The sequence below is a fragment of the Hyaena hyaena genome, unplaced genomic scaffold, assembly GCF_003009895.1.
Source record: "Hyaena hyaena isolate Hyena2069 unplaced genomic scaffold, ASM300989v1 scaffold_362, whole genome shotgun sequence".
NCBI classification, from domain to species: Eukaryota; Metazoa; Chordata; class Mammalia; order Carnivora; family Hyaenidae; genus Hyaena; species Hyaena hyaena.
Genome location: NW_024080998.1, coordinates 415086 through 430860, shown reverse-complemented (window position 1 = coordinate 430860; position 15775 = coordinate 415086). Strand labels below are relative to the sequence as shown.

The 15775-nt window shown below is 36.2% G+C and overlaps 1 protein-coding gene across 4 annotated transcripts in view; it reads right to left on the bottom strand.

The window, feature by feature from the left end:
* SPAST (spastin) overlaps positions 1-15775 on the bottom strand; it is a 57717-nt gene that overhangs the window by 22055 nt on the left and 19887 nt on the right. For 2 of the 4 annotated variants that reach the window (XM_039250301.1, XM_039250302.1), the window contains exons 4-7: positions 9258-9353; positions 4020-4207; positions 3264-3397; positions 2703-2796 (exon numbers count right to left, since the gene is read on the bottom strand). In XM_039250301.1, the coding sequence (XP_039106232.1) occupies positions 2703-2796; positions 3264-3397; positions 4020-4207; positions 9258-9353 (512 nt within the window). The remainder of the gene's footprint in view (positions 1-2702; positions 2797-3263; positions 3398-4019; positions 4208-9257; positions 9354-15775) is intronic. The other 2 variants (XM_039250303.1, XM_039250304.1) reach the window with 1 other exon arrangement.

Sequence of the window (15775 nt, the reverse complement as noted above, 5' to 3'; positions counted from 1 at the left end):
TCTTTCCATACTTTGGCTATCGTTGATAGCACTGCTATAAACATTGGGGTGCATGTGCCCCTTCAAAACAGCATACCTCTATCCCTTGGAAAACTACCTAGCAGTGCAATTGCTGGGTCATATGGTAGTTCTATTTTTAATTTTTTGAGGAACCTCCATACTGTTTTCCAGAGTGGCTGCACCAGTTTGCATTCCCACCAGCAGTACAGAAGAGATCCTCTTTCTCTGCATCCTTGCCAACATCTGTTGTTGCCTGAGTTGTTAGCCATGTTACCCATTCTGATGGGTGTGAAGTGGTATCTCATTGTGGTTTTGATTTGTATTTCCCTCATGATGAATGACGAGCATTTTTTCTGGTCTGTTGGCCATCTGAATGTCTTCTTTGGACAAGTGTCTATTCATGTTTTTTGCCCACTTCACTGGATTATTTATTTTCTGGGTATTGAGTTTGATAAACTCTTTATAGATTTTGGATACTAACCCTTTATCTGATATGTTGTTTGCAAGTATCTTCTCCCATTCCACTGGTTGCCTTTCAGTTTTGCTGATTGTTTCCTTCACTGTGCAGAAGATTTTTATTTTGATGAGGTCCTAATAGTTCATTTTTGTTTTTGTTTTCCTTGCCTCTGGAGACATGTTGAGTTAGAAGTTGCCGCGGCCAAGGTCAAAGAGGTTTTTGCCTGCCTTCTCCTCTAGGATTGTGATGGCTTTCTGTCTTACATTTCAGTCTTTCATCCATTTAGAGTTTACTTTTGTGTATGGTGTAAGAAAGTGGTTCAGGTTCAATTTTCTGCATGTTGCTGTCTGGTTTTCCCAACACCATTTGCTGAAGAGACTATCTTTATTCCACTGGATATTCTTTCTTGCTTTGTCAGAGATAAGTTTGCCATACATTTGTGGGTCCATTTCTGGGTTCTCCATTCTATTCTTTTTATCTGAGTGTTTTTGTGCCAGTACCATACTGTCTTGATGATTACAGCTTTGTAATACATCTTGACGTCCAGGATTGTGATGCCTCCAGCTTTGGTTTTCTTTTTCTAGATTGCTTTGGCTATTCAGGGTCTTCTCTGGTTCCATACAAATTTTAGGATTGTTTGTTGTAGCTCTGTGAAGAATGCTAGTATTATTTTGATAGGTACCGTATTGAATATGTAAATTGCTCTGGGTATTATTGACATTTTAACAACATTTGTTCTTCCCATCTGGGAGCATGGAATATTCTTCCTTTTTTGTGTGTGTCTTCTTCAATTTCTTCCATAAGCTTTATATAGTTTTCAGTACATAGATTTTTTACCTCTTTGTTTAGATTTATTCCTAGGTATTTTATCATTTTGCCCACATTTTAATTGGGTCGTTTCTTTTCTTATTGTGCGGCTTTAAAAGTTCTTTGTATATTTTTGGATACCAGTCCTTTATCATATGGTATATTTTGCAAAGATTTTCTCCTGGTCTATAGCTTGTCTTCTCCTTCTTTTAACGTCTTTCACAGAAAAGTTTTTAATTTTAATGAAGTTCAAGTTACCAATTTTTCTTTAAGGATCATGTTTTTGGTCTTGTGTCCAATAAACTATCGTCAAACCAAAAGATCACCTAGACTTTTTTCCTATATTACCTTTTAGGAGTTTTACATTTTAGTTTGCCTTTCACATTTCAGTCTGTGACCAATTTTGAATTAATTTTTATGAAAGGTGGAAAGTACAGTTCTAGAATTATTTTGCACAAGGATGTCTAGTCATTCCAGCACCATTTGTGGAAAACACCATCACTTCTCCATCAAATTGCTTTTGTGCCTTTGTCAACTGATGGTATTTGTGTCTCTGTGTTTCTGGGCCCTCTAGTCTATTCTATTGATCTATTTGTCTATTCTTTCACCAAAGACACACTATCTTGATTACTGTAGCATTTTTTTGCTTAAAACATTTTCTGGCTTTACTGAGATATAAAAGACGTAACACTAACTTTAGCATGCATAGTATGATTTGATACATACATATATTGTACAATATTTACCACAATAAGGTTAGTTAACACACCCTTCATCTCACATAATTAACACTCTGTTGTTGTTGTTGTGACAAGAACAAACAAACAGATACTTAGTCATAAATAGAGAACAAACTGGTGGTTGCTGGAGGGGAAGGAGTTGAGGAATGAGCAAACAGGTGAAGGGAATTAAGAGATATAAGCTTCTAGTTATAAAATAAATAAGTCACAGTGATGAAAAGTACAGCATGGGGACTATAGTCATTTATACTGTAGCAACACTGTATAGGGACAGATGGTAACTGTACTTATAGTGACCACTGCTTACTGTACAGAGTTGTCAATGTTGTCCACCTGAAACTCATATAACATGGTATTTCATCCCTACTTGATAAAAAATAGTTCTTCAAACTTAATTTTACCTTAACTTCCCTTTTCTGCAGTATGATTTCTATTTCTTAATTTTAAATCCTTCTTCCCTGGATATAAAAATTATTTTCTGTTACCTAGTTTTCCCTCTAAAGGTTAAAAATAGACTGGTTATTAGGAACCATTACAGTCACTCTCTTCTAATAACCAGTCAACATCAATTGCTTATGTTCCTTTTTAAAACATCAAATCTGTTATATGAATTAATCATTCTAGCATAGCTCACACATTTCTTTACTGGATTCAGTAATGAATGATGTTACAGGAAAATGATAATATAAAGTGCTTACCTCAGGCCTTAGAGAAGGAAGAATAACAATTTCTTGCAAGGCTTGTTTTGCCAACTCTTGCCCAGCTATATCATCAAATTTAACAGCTGTTCCACTAAGAAATAGAATTTCAGTTAGCTCCATAACAAAACATGCTTCAGTTGCTACCATATGAAATAAAGTTATTTTTTTGAAATAGTTATTTTTATGTTAACTGTGAAATTATAATTAAATCAGTAAAACAATGGTTTTCTGCATTTACAGTAACTGAAAACATCATAAAAATTAAATAAGTATATTAGACAAGATACTTTACTTTTTTAAGTTTATTTATTTTGAGAGACAGAGACAGAGAATCCCAAGCACACTCTGTGTTGTCAGTGTGGAGCCCAACGTGGGGCTTGAACTCACAAACTGTGAGATCATAACCTGGGCTGAAATCAAGAGTCAGTCGCTTAAGAGACCAACCCTCCCAGGTGCCCCTAGACAAGATATTTATTATCTATTTTACTTAGAACATATTAAATAAACAAATTCAAAACTAAAACCATTAAATAAAATGCTTTAGCTGGCAAAACTTACTTGTCCACAATTTCGTTCATTATAAGGTTAGCAAGGTTGCTGTCTACATTCCTAAAATTCTTCAAGTCTTTCTTTTTGCGAGCAGCAGTTGTAGGGGTAGAAGGCTTATTTGTTCTATTTGTTTTTGGTGTACTCTTAAAGGACACAAAATCATAATGTAAAAATACAACCTAACAACCTTTTCACAGGTAAATTAACCTCAAAGTTCACAGAATTAAAGTCTAAAAGTAGGGAAAAGGATATAAAAAACCCAAAACTGTGTATTTACTTACTCCAAGGCAAAATGGTATTAACTACAGGACTACATTTAGCATGAAGTGGGCTTAGAGAGGATTTAATCCCGAAATATTTAGATACCATAAAATAAAAAGACCCTATAACAATTCAGTCATATAATTTTGATTATTGTTAGAATTCTAACAAAACTGTTTAATGTTATAAAACACTTACATAAATTTAAACAATTGAATAACAAATTTAAAATGACTATATAGCATTATACAAGACAGACTGAATAAGCAGTTTACTACAAAATATCAAATTAGGTCCAAAGGGAGTTAAAATAAGATTTGCTTCTCAATAGCAAGTTGTCCTTATAGATTTTTTTCCTATAGATTAAAACACATTCCACTTTGTATAAACTTATGAATGCTCTAAGATAGTATAAAGTACTTGTAATAATCTTAAGCAAGCATATCATGTTCAATATTTATTACTTGCAAAAGCATAGCAATTAAAGTTATTGTCTCCAAATACCTTATGAGTTCCAGCTGCAGAACCAGGTCCCTGTCTCACTCCAGAAACCATGGACAAACCACTACAACTAGGTGCTCTGTGGTGGCCCGAAAGACCTGTGGATCCAGTTTTCATAACTGTTTTTGAACGAGGCAGTGAATTACTAGTGTGTGTCAAGGGATCTTTTCTTTTCGGAACAGCTCCACTTTCTATCACAGAAAAGATACAATCATCAAGGATAGAAAACTGTGGCTAAACATTATAAAATAAAGATGGGTACAAATTTGCAAAACTAAGCTAAGTACTATTTTTTTTTACATTAGCAATATTTCAAAATAAGATTTCAATTAGAATATCTACTAGGATGTTCATAGGAGTTATCGCTTGATGGACAAGATTATGAATATTTAGATTTTTCCTTTTCCTGATGTATATTATAATTTTCTTATAAGGAATATTCATTTGTAGTAAGAAGAACCACATTTATTTGTGGGGACAGAAGGAGGATATAAGAAGATTACCAAAGTTGCTGAATATTTAAGAAACAAAATGCAATAAAGGCATTAGAGTTATGTTGTAGAAGGAGGCTGGGGAAACACTGCATTACCTTGGTTCCAAACTTTCAAGACTATATAATAGTCCAGCATCTGTGCCCACCAAAAGAAATCATCAATTAATTTAATATCAACCAATTTTTAATTTAAAGGGTACAAAGATGTGGTTTTTAACATGCTGAGTATTCTATGTGCTATATATATGTCAATGAACACATATAGAACACTTTCAATTAAGCCTAAAAGGTTACCTGACCGACCTGTATGGCACTTCTACATAAACTACAGGCTTTCACATGTTCAAATCTCACTGCTTCTAATGTTTTTATATACTCCCTAACAAACATCAGTTTATTAATAAGTGTTTACAGAAAAACAAATGTTAAATTAGTCAGCAAATTAGAAGAGTCTAGAGAAAAGACAAAAATCTTTTTTTAATGTTTTATTTATTTCTGAGAGAGAGAGAGAGCGAGCAAGTGAGCAGGGGAGGGTCAGAGAGAGAGGGAGACACAGAATCCAAAGCAGGCTCCAGGCTCTGAGCTAGCTGTCAGCACAGAGCCTGATGCAAGACTGGAACCCATGAACCATGAGATCATGACCTGAGCCGAAGTCGGACACTTAACTGACTGAGTCACCCAGGCACCCCCAAAAACCTTATTTTTGTGTTTTTCATCAAATCCCTTGAAGTATATTAAGGAAAATCAAAGGAAGAGAACAGAGTAGACAGAGGTGATCAAGAGGTTTTTTCCAGTAAATAAATGTAAAGTTCTGAACCATATGTTCAAGGAACTAGTGGATAGCGACCCTAAAGGACAAAGCTGGAAAGCAATCTAGGAAAGGGAAAAATAATAAGGAAAGGAAAGATGTGAATAAGAGCAAAATCTGCTCTTATCTGCTACAAATTGAACAAAGCAATGTTTACTTTCATAAAATTTAAGTCCTGGACACGAAACTAATACTGAAAAAGTCAACAATAAAACTAGCCAAGATGTCACAGAACTTAGGATATGAATAATCATCCCCCACCCCAAAACAGAAAAGCATGTAAGATAAGATAAAGATCATTTCAAAGGAAAAAAAGGAAAGGGAGGGGCACCTGAGTGGCTCAGTCAGTTAAGCATCTCACTCTTGATTTTGGCTCAGGTCATGATTTCTTCAGTTTGTGAGTTTGAGCCTTGGGCTGGGCTCTGCACTAACAGTGCAGAGACTGCTTGAGACTCTCTCCCTGTCTCTCTGCCCCTCCCCTGCTAGGGCTCTTTCTCTCTCTCTCAAAATAAATAAATAAACATTAAAAAAGTAAGTGTTGAACTTCTTCAGACAGTAAACATATAGTCCTGAGACTATAAGTGAATAGAAATTTCCACAAGGAACTAAGAAAATGATAGCAGACTTTTCATAAAAAAATAACAAAGGATTAGTAGGCAATGGAGTATGTTCAAAATACTGTAGGAAGAAAAGTGTTAACCTATTACCAATTTTTAAAAATTTTTTAAAAACTTTATTTATTTTTAAGACAGAGAGAAAGACAGACACAAACAGGGGAGGGGCAGAGAGTGGGGGAAACACAGAATCCAAGGCAGGCTCTAGGCTCTGAGCTGTCAGCACAGAGCCCGATGCAGGAGTCGAATTCACGAGCTGTGAGATCAAGACAGGAGCTGAAGTTGGATGCTTAACCGACTGAACCACCCAGGCACCCCAGAAATACTTTCTTATAAGCCTTTCAGTATTTCTTTTTTAATCAACCTTTTGAGGTATAATCTATGAATAATAAATTGGATCCATTTAAAATGTACAATTTGATGAGTTTATAAAGATATATTTAACAGTGAAGGGACGCCTGGGTAGCTCAGTAGGTTAAGCATCCAACTCTTGATTTTGGCTCAGGTCATGAGCTCATGGGTGGTAGGACTGACCCCTGCCTCAGGCTCTGTGCTGGGTGTGGTGGCTGCTTGGGATTCTCTCTCTCTACCTCTATCTCTGCTCCTCCCCCCTCACACTTTCTCTCTCAAAATAATTAAGGAAAAAAAGATTTTAAAAAAAGATGAAATAGCCATTAAAATCAAGATGCAAAATGTTGCCATCACAGCCAAGTTTCCTTGCACTCCATCACTTACTGCCCCTGGCCCTATGCAATCATGCATATGCTTTCTGACAATGTTGGTGTCACCTGATTTAGTAGTTTCTATTGATATAGGTTCAAAGTCATTGAATCTTACATATGACATCTCCAATATGCTATTGAGGTTATCTAGTAAATTTATTTTAGGAACTATACTTTCCAATTTTAGAATTTCCATTATTTTTATTGTATAGTTTGTTATGTGCTAAGATTGCAGGTTTGTTAACTAATGCCATACTTTAATTCTTTGAACACATTTATAATAGCTGCTCTGAAGTCTTTGCTACATCATTGAAGTCTTTGCTACATCAACAACTGAGCCCATTCAAGAGTCTGGTTCTACTGACTGATTCTTTTCTTAAAAAATATTTTTTTAGGAGCGCCGCGTCCAACTTCAGCTCAGGTCACGATCTCACAGTTCGTGGGTTTGAGCCCTGCATTAGGCTCTGTGCTGACAGCTAGCTAGGAGCCTGGGGCCTGTTTCAGATTCTGTGTCTTCCTCTCTCTCTGACCCTCCCCTGCTCAAGCTGTCTCTCTCTCTTTCTCAGAAATATTTTTTTTTTAAAAATTAAAAAAACATTAAAAAATTTTTTAAATGTTTATTTATTTTGGAGAGAGAGAATGGGGGGGGGGGGCTGAGAGGGATGGAGAGAGAGAATCCCAGGCAAGCTCCTTGCTGTCAGTGCAAACTGTGAGATCATGACCTGAGCTGAAATCAAGAGTCAGATGCTTAAGCAACTGAGCCACCCAGCTGCCCCTGATTCTTTTAAGTTACGGTAAAACTTTCTTATTTCTTTGCAGGTCTAGAAATCTTGAGTTGAAAACTGGACACCATAGGTAACACACTGAAGTAGTAAGCGACTTTGGCATAACTATTTCCTAAGAGAGATGAAGTAACTCATCCAAGTGAAACATCACAGAATATTCCAGGAGTGTGTGACACTAGTAAAACAGGCCTGAGTAACCAAGCTCATTGACTAGGGCTTAATGGGTATCAAATACCAGTGCTGCATAAATTAGCTATGCACTAGTAAGTACCCCCATCAAGAAAACTGAATAAAACAGATCACTAGGGATTTGAAATAAGCTAGTTTGATTTTTTAACACAGGTCTCAGGAAGAGAAAGTTGTTTTGTTTTGTTTTGGGTTTCTTGCATGGCAGAAAAATACACTGGGATCTCACATGTAAAATGAAGTAGAAGAGAAGCAAGATAATAAGGGAAAGGCATACCAGCTCTTCAGGGATAGAGCTGATGTTGCTATTACATTGGTGGATTATTAGGATTTCAAATACCTATCTTAGAAACTTATTTAATATGTGGTGCATTCTTACATTTCTTTCTTTTGAAAAAAAGTTCCTTATGAAAATATCAGCTCTTCATAGCTGTGCTAAGAGAAACAGGCACAGTATTTATTTCTATACTAGAAATGGTATTTTAAATCATGTACAGGAAGAGGATGCCTGGGTGGGGTGGCTCATTGGTTAAGCGTCCGACTTCGGCTCAGGCGATGATCTTGTGATTCAGGAGTTCAGGTCCCACATCGCCTGCTTCAGATTCTGTGTCTCCCTTTCTCTGGCCCTCGCTTGCTTGCACTCTGCCTCTCTTTCTCTCTCAAAAATAAATAAACCTTTTTTAAAAAAAAGTTTAATCATTTAATCAGGAATAGGAAAAGGAATACAGCCAATCACAAGGGGCTCTGTACTAAAAGACCAAACCAGTATGAGAATTCCATAAGAGAGAAGTAAAGCCAGAAGGGAAAGAGTTGATGATGTATGGTCTCCAGTCCACTTACCTTAATTCTTCTTTATTGAAGACTTGAAGGTTTTGTATTACATAAGAATAAAGAATACAGTTGTCTTATAGTCTAAACTAAGGTTTTTCTGCTACAAATTGAACAAAGCAATGTTTACTTTAATAAAATTTAAGCCCTGGACATGAAATTAAGGCTGAAAAAGTCACCAATAAAACTAGCCAAGATGTCAGAGAACTTAGAAAATGATCTGTTGTAATCTTCTGCAGGAGTTGATACCCAAAAGTTTGTGGAAAACAAATTTAACCTATAGTCAAGAATAGTCAGTATTCTAACGTGTCCCCGCACTATGTGACCTCAGCTTCAAATTTTTCCTAAGGTACTATGATAAAACATTCATGCATAGGAATTCTAATTAATTGTAGAATTAAGTACATGCAATTAATATTGGTATGTAACAAAAAAATTAAAATTTCTGCCTTAAAAAACATCACATCATGAAAACTTGGTACAGGTATGCATGAAAAAACCACAAATACTGAAATAAAAGAATATTTTAATAGCTTAGAAAAATGAACTTTCATATTTTATAATCTAAAAAAATAGGAAGTTGCAAAACAAGCAAATAAAGCATGTTGAGAATGGTTATATCCTATTTGCTACATATTTATATACCATGAATGACAGGGATACTGTAATTTCAATACAGCCCTGTGAAAACAAAAGCCAGTGAAATCTACCATTATAAAATCAAATCAAAATTACCAGGCTACACAGGACTCTGTTCTGCATGCAAGCTTTATTATTTTACATGTTAGTTAAAACCTAAACCCACCTGACTGCAGATGTCCATTGCGGCATGTCAAGTTAGTACTGTCATTATAGACATCCGTTTGTGACTTGGAAAATTGCAAAACTGGTTGCAGCTTCTCTATGCAACAGAGGCAGGTAAAAAAGAACAAAATAAATGAAAAGAAAAAGACACACGATGAAAAAATAGGATGTCCATGTGAAAATGAAAAATAATTCAAGGTGTTAGAAGATGAAGGGTTTTGGCATTTATATAAAATTATCTTAAAAATATAATTAGTAAAAACTGAGACATTAAAATAAGCAACAGAAATTCACAACTAGCTATTTTCAAAATATGCTTTACATAGGTTTTGTAACCTGAAGCACGTTTCAGATCATCACTATCACCAGCAAATATTTTCTGAGTATCTAATATATCCACATCATTATGTAGGGAGAACATCATGAAGAAATGAATATGGTTTTTATCATCCAGATACTTATTAAAAATGGTTGGCAACTTACAACACATATTGTTTTTAATTTTTTTTTACAATACAAACATATTTTTTTAAAAATGATTGTATAGGGGCACCTTGGTGGCTTAGTCAATTAAGCATACAACTCTTGATTTCAGCTCAGGTCGTGATCTCACAGTTCATGGGTTCAAGCTTGTGATCCTCTCTCTCTCTCTCCCTCTCTCCCCTTCTCACTTGTTCTCTCTCTCAAAAATAAATAAATTTTAAAAAAGAAAAAAAAAGATTATTTCACTCCTACCCTCAAATTCAAATAACGACAAATCCTCTCAAGAACCAGGTCTCTATGTCTAGCACCTGAAGCCCAAGAGGTTACCAGTTTGTGCTACCTTGCCCTTCTATACAGCTGCTGCACTATCATTTCCCCATTCAAGTCATCCATACTGCTAGTTGACCCTGTTTACTCTGTTCTACCACTTACCAGCATGAACTTGCTTTAGCCTCAGTTTTCCAAGAGTCTCAAAGATTAAACAAAATAATATACAGAAAGTACCTGCTGTGTGCCCCTACTCATAATAGGGGCCCAATTCTTACCATATTTCTTTTGTGGCAGTACTCCCAACTGTCATATTGATTCTTTTCTGTACTAGGAAGTCAATGAATCCACGAAAAAATGTAGCACATATATAGTAACTCTCCTAAACCTTTCATTTCTAAGGTCAGACAAGCAGGCGCCATGCTTGGTTTATGGTACAACCACACATGCCTTTGGGACAGGTTAAATAGCAGCTACCCTTTCTGCACAAAGCACAAAGTACTGAACTGTTTTTGTATCCTAGAACTGGCTGATACAATATACTTTGGAGCTTTTTGTTGTTGTTGTTAGTTAACAGATAGGTCATCTGATTTTTCTCAATGATAATACTCTTCAAATCACCATACTGAGAAAGAAACCATTTATGTTGGTAATAGACATAAATAGAAAAAAACTAATTTGTAAGTATCTTCTTTATCAATTAACACTCCCTTCAATGAAATATAACAAGAAGATCACATAAACATTTGTTACATAGTAAAAATAAAGAAACTAAATCCTTGGTTTTGATAACTAATAGCTAGGAATAGAAAACCACAGAAGTTGATTTGGTGTGTAGGGTTTAGATTTATATGTATGGAAACACACATATACACAATAATACTATACTGCTAATGTGAACTTGTTCCAATTCATTTTTGTTAAAGAAAGTAAACTTGGATTAATGCTTCTGTTTGGAATCACTAAGGTTATATAGATTTATTAATGGTTTCAAATAAAACCATCACCTTGCTTCTTGGTTCCCACACAACTATCCAAGTCATCCACTTAAAAGGAAAATCTGACCACATGATTCTTCTGTTTAAGACCCTTTCGCAGCTTCCCATTGCCCACAGATCAGTTCTCAGATTTCTTTTTTTTTATTTTTTTGTTTTATTTATTTTTGAGACAGAGAGAAACAGAGCATGAGTGCGGGAGGGGCAGAGAGAGAGAGAGAGACAGACAGACAGAATCTGAAACAGGCTCCAGGCTCTGAGCTGTCAGCACAGAACCCGATGCAGGGCTTGAACCCACAAACCGTGTGATCATGACCTGAGGAGAGGTCGGATGCTTAATCAACTGAGTCACCCAGGCGCCCCTCAGATTTTTTTATATAACATTAACGCCTTCCAAGATCTGCCTACATCTCTTACACTGGAGCAATCCTGTACTCACTTCTCCCCCAGCACCCTTCCCTACTTGTCATGCTATTTCTTATCCCGAACCTTTGTTCATACTTCTTCCTGAAATGTCTTTTCTTCCTAGGTGCCCCAGTCAGTTAAGTGTCTGACATGTGGTTTTGGCTCAGGTCATGATCTCACAGTTCATGAGTTTGAGCTCAGCATCAGGCTCTGTGGTGACAGTGCAGAGCCTGGTTGGGATTCTCTCTCTCCTCCCCTGCTTATTCTCTCTCAAAATAAACTTAAAATCACTTCTTCCAGGAATATTTCTCAGACACCTATTTTTCCACCCCTATAAAATATTTGTAGATCTCCATCCTGCAGTAATGACAATTTATCTATTTATGTGTCTGCCTCACCCAATATATGTGACCTTAAAGAGAGGAACACTATAACCAATCTGTCAGTAAATCTATCTGGTCAACCTTCAAATACAATTATAATCCAACTACTTGTTACAATTTCTCCTCATATCACCCAGGTCCAAGCCTCCACCATTTTTCTCCTAGCTTAGTACAATTCAATAGTGATCCAACTCGTTCTCCCTGGTTCTACGCTTGGAGTCTATCAGCAAGGTGATCTTTCTAAAACTTAAGTCAGAGGGGCACCTAGGTGGCTCAGTCAATTAAGCATCTGACTTCAGCTCAGGTCATGATCTCACAATTCGTGGGTTCAAGCTCCCTATTAGGCTCTGTGCTGACAGCTATGAGCCTAGCGCATGCTTCAGATTCTGTGTCTCCCTCTCTCTCTGACCCTCCCCTGCTCACACTGTCTCTCTCTCTCTCAGAAATAAATTTTTAAAAAATTTTTAAAAAGTCAGATTATGTCATTCCCTTCCTAAAAATCCTGTAACTGCTTCTCTTTTCAGATATGGTAAAAGCTCAAATCTTTATGGTGGCCTATAAGGCCCTGCTTGTTAGGATGAACCCTCATGCACCATCAGATCTCTGACCTCCTCTCTACCATACTCTCCTTGTTGGGGCACAATGGCCTCTTTGTTTCTTCTTAAACACACCAGCTATGTTTTCTTAAAGTTTTATATCAGCTCCTCTCTCTGGACCATTCTTCTCCCAGCAACCTGCATGGCTAACTCATGTCATCTTTTCAAAGAGGTGTATCTGACCATCGTATTTAAAACCAAAAGCCCAAACTACCTCCCATTCACTCCTAATCCCCACTACTATGTTTTACTGTTCCTTTTTTTTTCTTTTAATTTTTTTAATGTTTTCTTTATTTCTGAGAGAGACAGAGTGAGCAGGGGAGGGTCAGAGGAGATACAGAATCGGAAGCAGGCTCCAGGCTCTGAGCTAGCTGTCAGCACAGAGCCCAACACAGGGCTTGAACCCACAAACTGTGTAATCATGACCTGAGCCGAAGTCGGATGTTTAATCATCTGAGATACCCAGGCACCCCTACTTTTCCTTTTTTTTCATATATTTATCTTCTTCCAACATGCTGTATAACTTTTTTTTTTTTTTATGGTTATCCCCTATTGTCAGTCTTCCCCCTGCTGGAATAAAACTTCTATGAAGGCTGATCATTGTCTATATCCTAACATTTATACCTAGAACAATGTAATCACCCAAAAATTATTTGCTGAGGGGTGCCTGGGTGCCTCAGGAGGTTAAGTGCTGGACTTCAGCCCAGGTTATAATCTCAGATTTGTGAATTCAAGCCCCATCTGTACTGACACCGGAGAGCCTGCTTGAAAATGAATCAATCTCTCTCTCTCTCTCTCTCTCTATCCTCCCCGGCTTACGCTCTCTCTCCCTCAAAATAAATAAATAAACTTAAAAAAAAATTCAAGGGGTGCCTGGGTGGCTCAGTTGGTTAAGCATCCGACTTTGGCTCCGATCATGATCTTATGACTCATAGAGTTCGAGCCCCATGCTGGGCTCTCTGCTGACGGCTCAGAACGTGGAGCCTGCTTCGCATTCTATGTCTCCCTCTCTCTCTGTCCCTCTCCCGCTCACACTCTGTGTCTTTCTCTTACAAAAATAAACATTAAGAAATTTTGCTGAATTACTAAAAAAATGCAGTTAATATTATTGGCACTGTACGTGATACAGAATAAGGACTTAATAAATGGATGTTGAATGAAGCTATTTATTTTTTTATAGAAGGGTAACCTCCAAGTATGCCAAAATTATCTATAACAGGTTTTATGGTTAAGCTTTGCTCAAAGGCTTACTAACTTGAAGGTATCTAATATACATGAACTCTCCCCATTTTATGAGAGAGTCTGCATCCTCTCCAATCTGTATGGGGAACTCTCAGTATGATTCTCCATCCTAATTAGATAACTACTAGGCATCCCACCTCTGAAAAGCTCCATTTCTTAACCAACACGTAGTATATAAATATGCTCCATTATGCACATGTACACAGCTTTTTTTTTTACTGTCTTTGGGTATATACAGTCCTAGACTTTCTGAGATCTCAGAGGACGGGAATATGTTGAGACATCTATTCCACCTCTTCTTTTTTAAAGTAACATCTTTTGTGAACAGGAACACAGCACTTTTGAAGATGACAATAGACAATGATATCCAAAACATAATGCCTAGCTTCATGTTATAGATCCTCTTTTCAGCCTCTCTTTTAATAACACAAGAAATTACAAAGCCACCTTAAAAGATAAGTCTATAATACACGAGATGCCTCCAATAATTTATCGTATCACATCTTCAAAAGAGAAATCAACCAACTCCTAATTATTCTATTTGAAACATGTTGCTACAAGTTCCATAACTGAACTTAATCTGCATCATATACATGATACTTTGTACATATAGTGAAAGGCATTTTCGCTAAAACATTGGCAATACCAAATAGAACAATTATTTTACTACAATAACCTTTGGTACTATATTCCATTTTACTTGAGACAGTAATGATCTTCACACAGTAAGTGAGAAGGCAAACTCTGTCAGCCAAAGAAGCCGGGGAACACTGCCTTGTTAACTACCTGAAAACATTAAAGGCTTCTTTTTCACCTATGTGGGGGCAAAAATTTTACACCACAATGGATCATGTAAGAATGAATGAATGAAAATATTTATGTATGTATGTATAAATATTTTTCCACAAAAGGTGGTGATTACACATAGGTAAGGAGATGAATAAAAACCAACATTTTTGAATACTTTGGTTAGGTTACTTCAATAATTCACTGTCACAAATATGGTGAGATAAATATTATCTATTAGCATATTATAAATGAGATGAAAAAGGTTCAAATATGCTAAATAACTTACCACAAACCACAGAGCAATAAATATATAAGGTCTACCCATTTACCAAATACATATTTCTATCAAAACAAGTTATGGTAGAGAATCACCCAAGAAGGATGGATTTTAGCTCCACTTTGTTTTAGGGGTAAATTTATCTTAAAAAGTATGTTTAAAACCTACACCTTCAAATAGGAGATGAAAAGTTTCTCTTTATAGACATATTTGGCTGATAAATACAGAAAGAATGACAGAATTATATCACTAGGCATCAGTCATCAACTGCTACTAATATCACTAAATGCCAGAACTACTGACAAATAAAAATACAACCACCTATCAGATGAACTTGTATATTAAAAGAGACATATTGTATGAATCTTCTGGAGAACCTGATTCAAAAAATTACCAGAAAAATACTAACTTATTAAATTATGAGATAACTAAACATTATATTATCTATTATGTGTTATATTACATTATATTATATATTACGTATAATTCTAGTTGGACACTAATCATTTATTTGGCTATTATTTTTTTGTTAATATTAAAAGAAATATTGGTTATTTTTTATATGTGACAATGGCATTTGGTAATTTTATTTTTATTTAATTTTTTTAAATGTTTTTTTATTTTATTTCTGAGAGAGAGAGAGAGAGAGAGAGAGACAGTGTGAGCAGGAGAGGGTCAGAGAAAGAGGGAGGTACAAAATCTGAAATAGGCTCCAGGCTCTGAACTAGCTGTCAGCACAGAGCCCGATGGGGGGCTCGAACTCACGAACCGCGAGATCATGACCTGAGCCGAAGTCTGACGCTTAACCAACTGAGTCACCCAGGCACCCCATTGATAATTTTATTTTTCAAGTATCTTTTTTAGAAATACAATAGGAGAGGGAGAGAGGCAAACCATAAGAGACTCTTAAATACTGAGAACAAACCAAGGGTTGATGGGGGTAGGGGAGAGCGGGAGGGAGGTGATGGGCATGGAGGAGGGCACTTTTTGGATGAGCACTAGGTGTTATATGGAAACCAACTTGACAGTAAACTACAATAAAAAAAAAAAAAGAAAGAAGTAAAATAGGAGATGCTTATAAA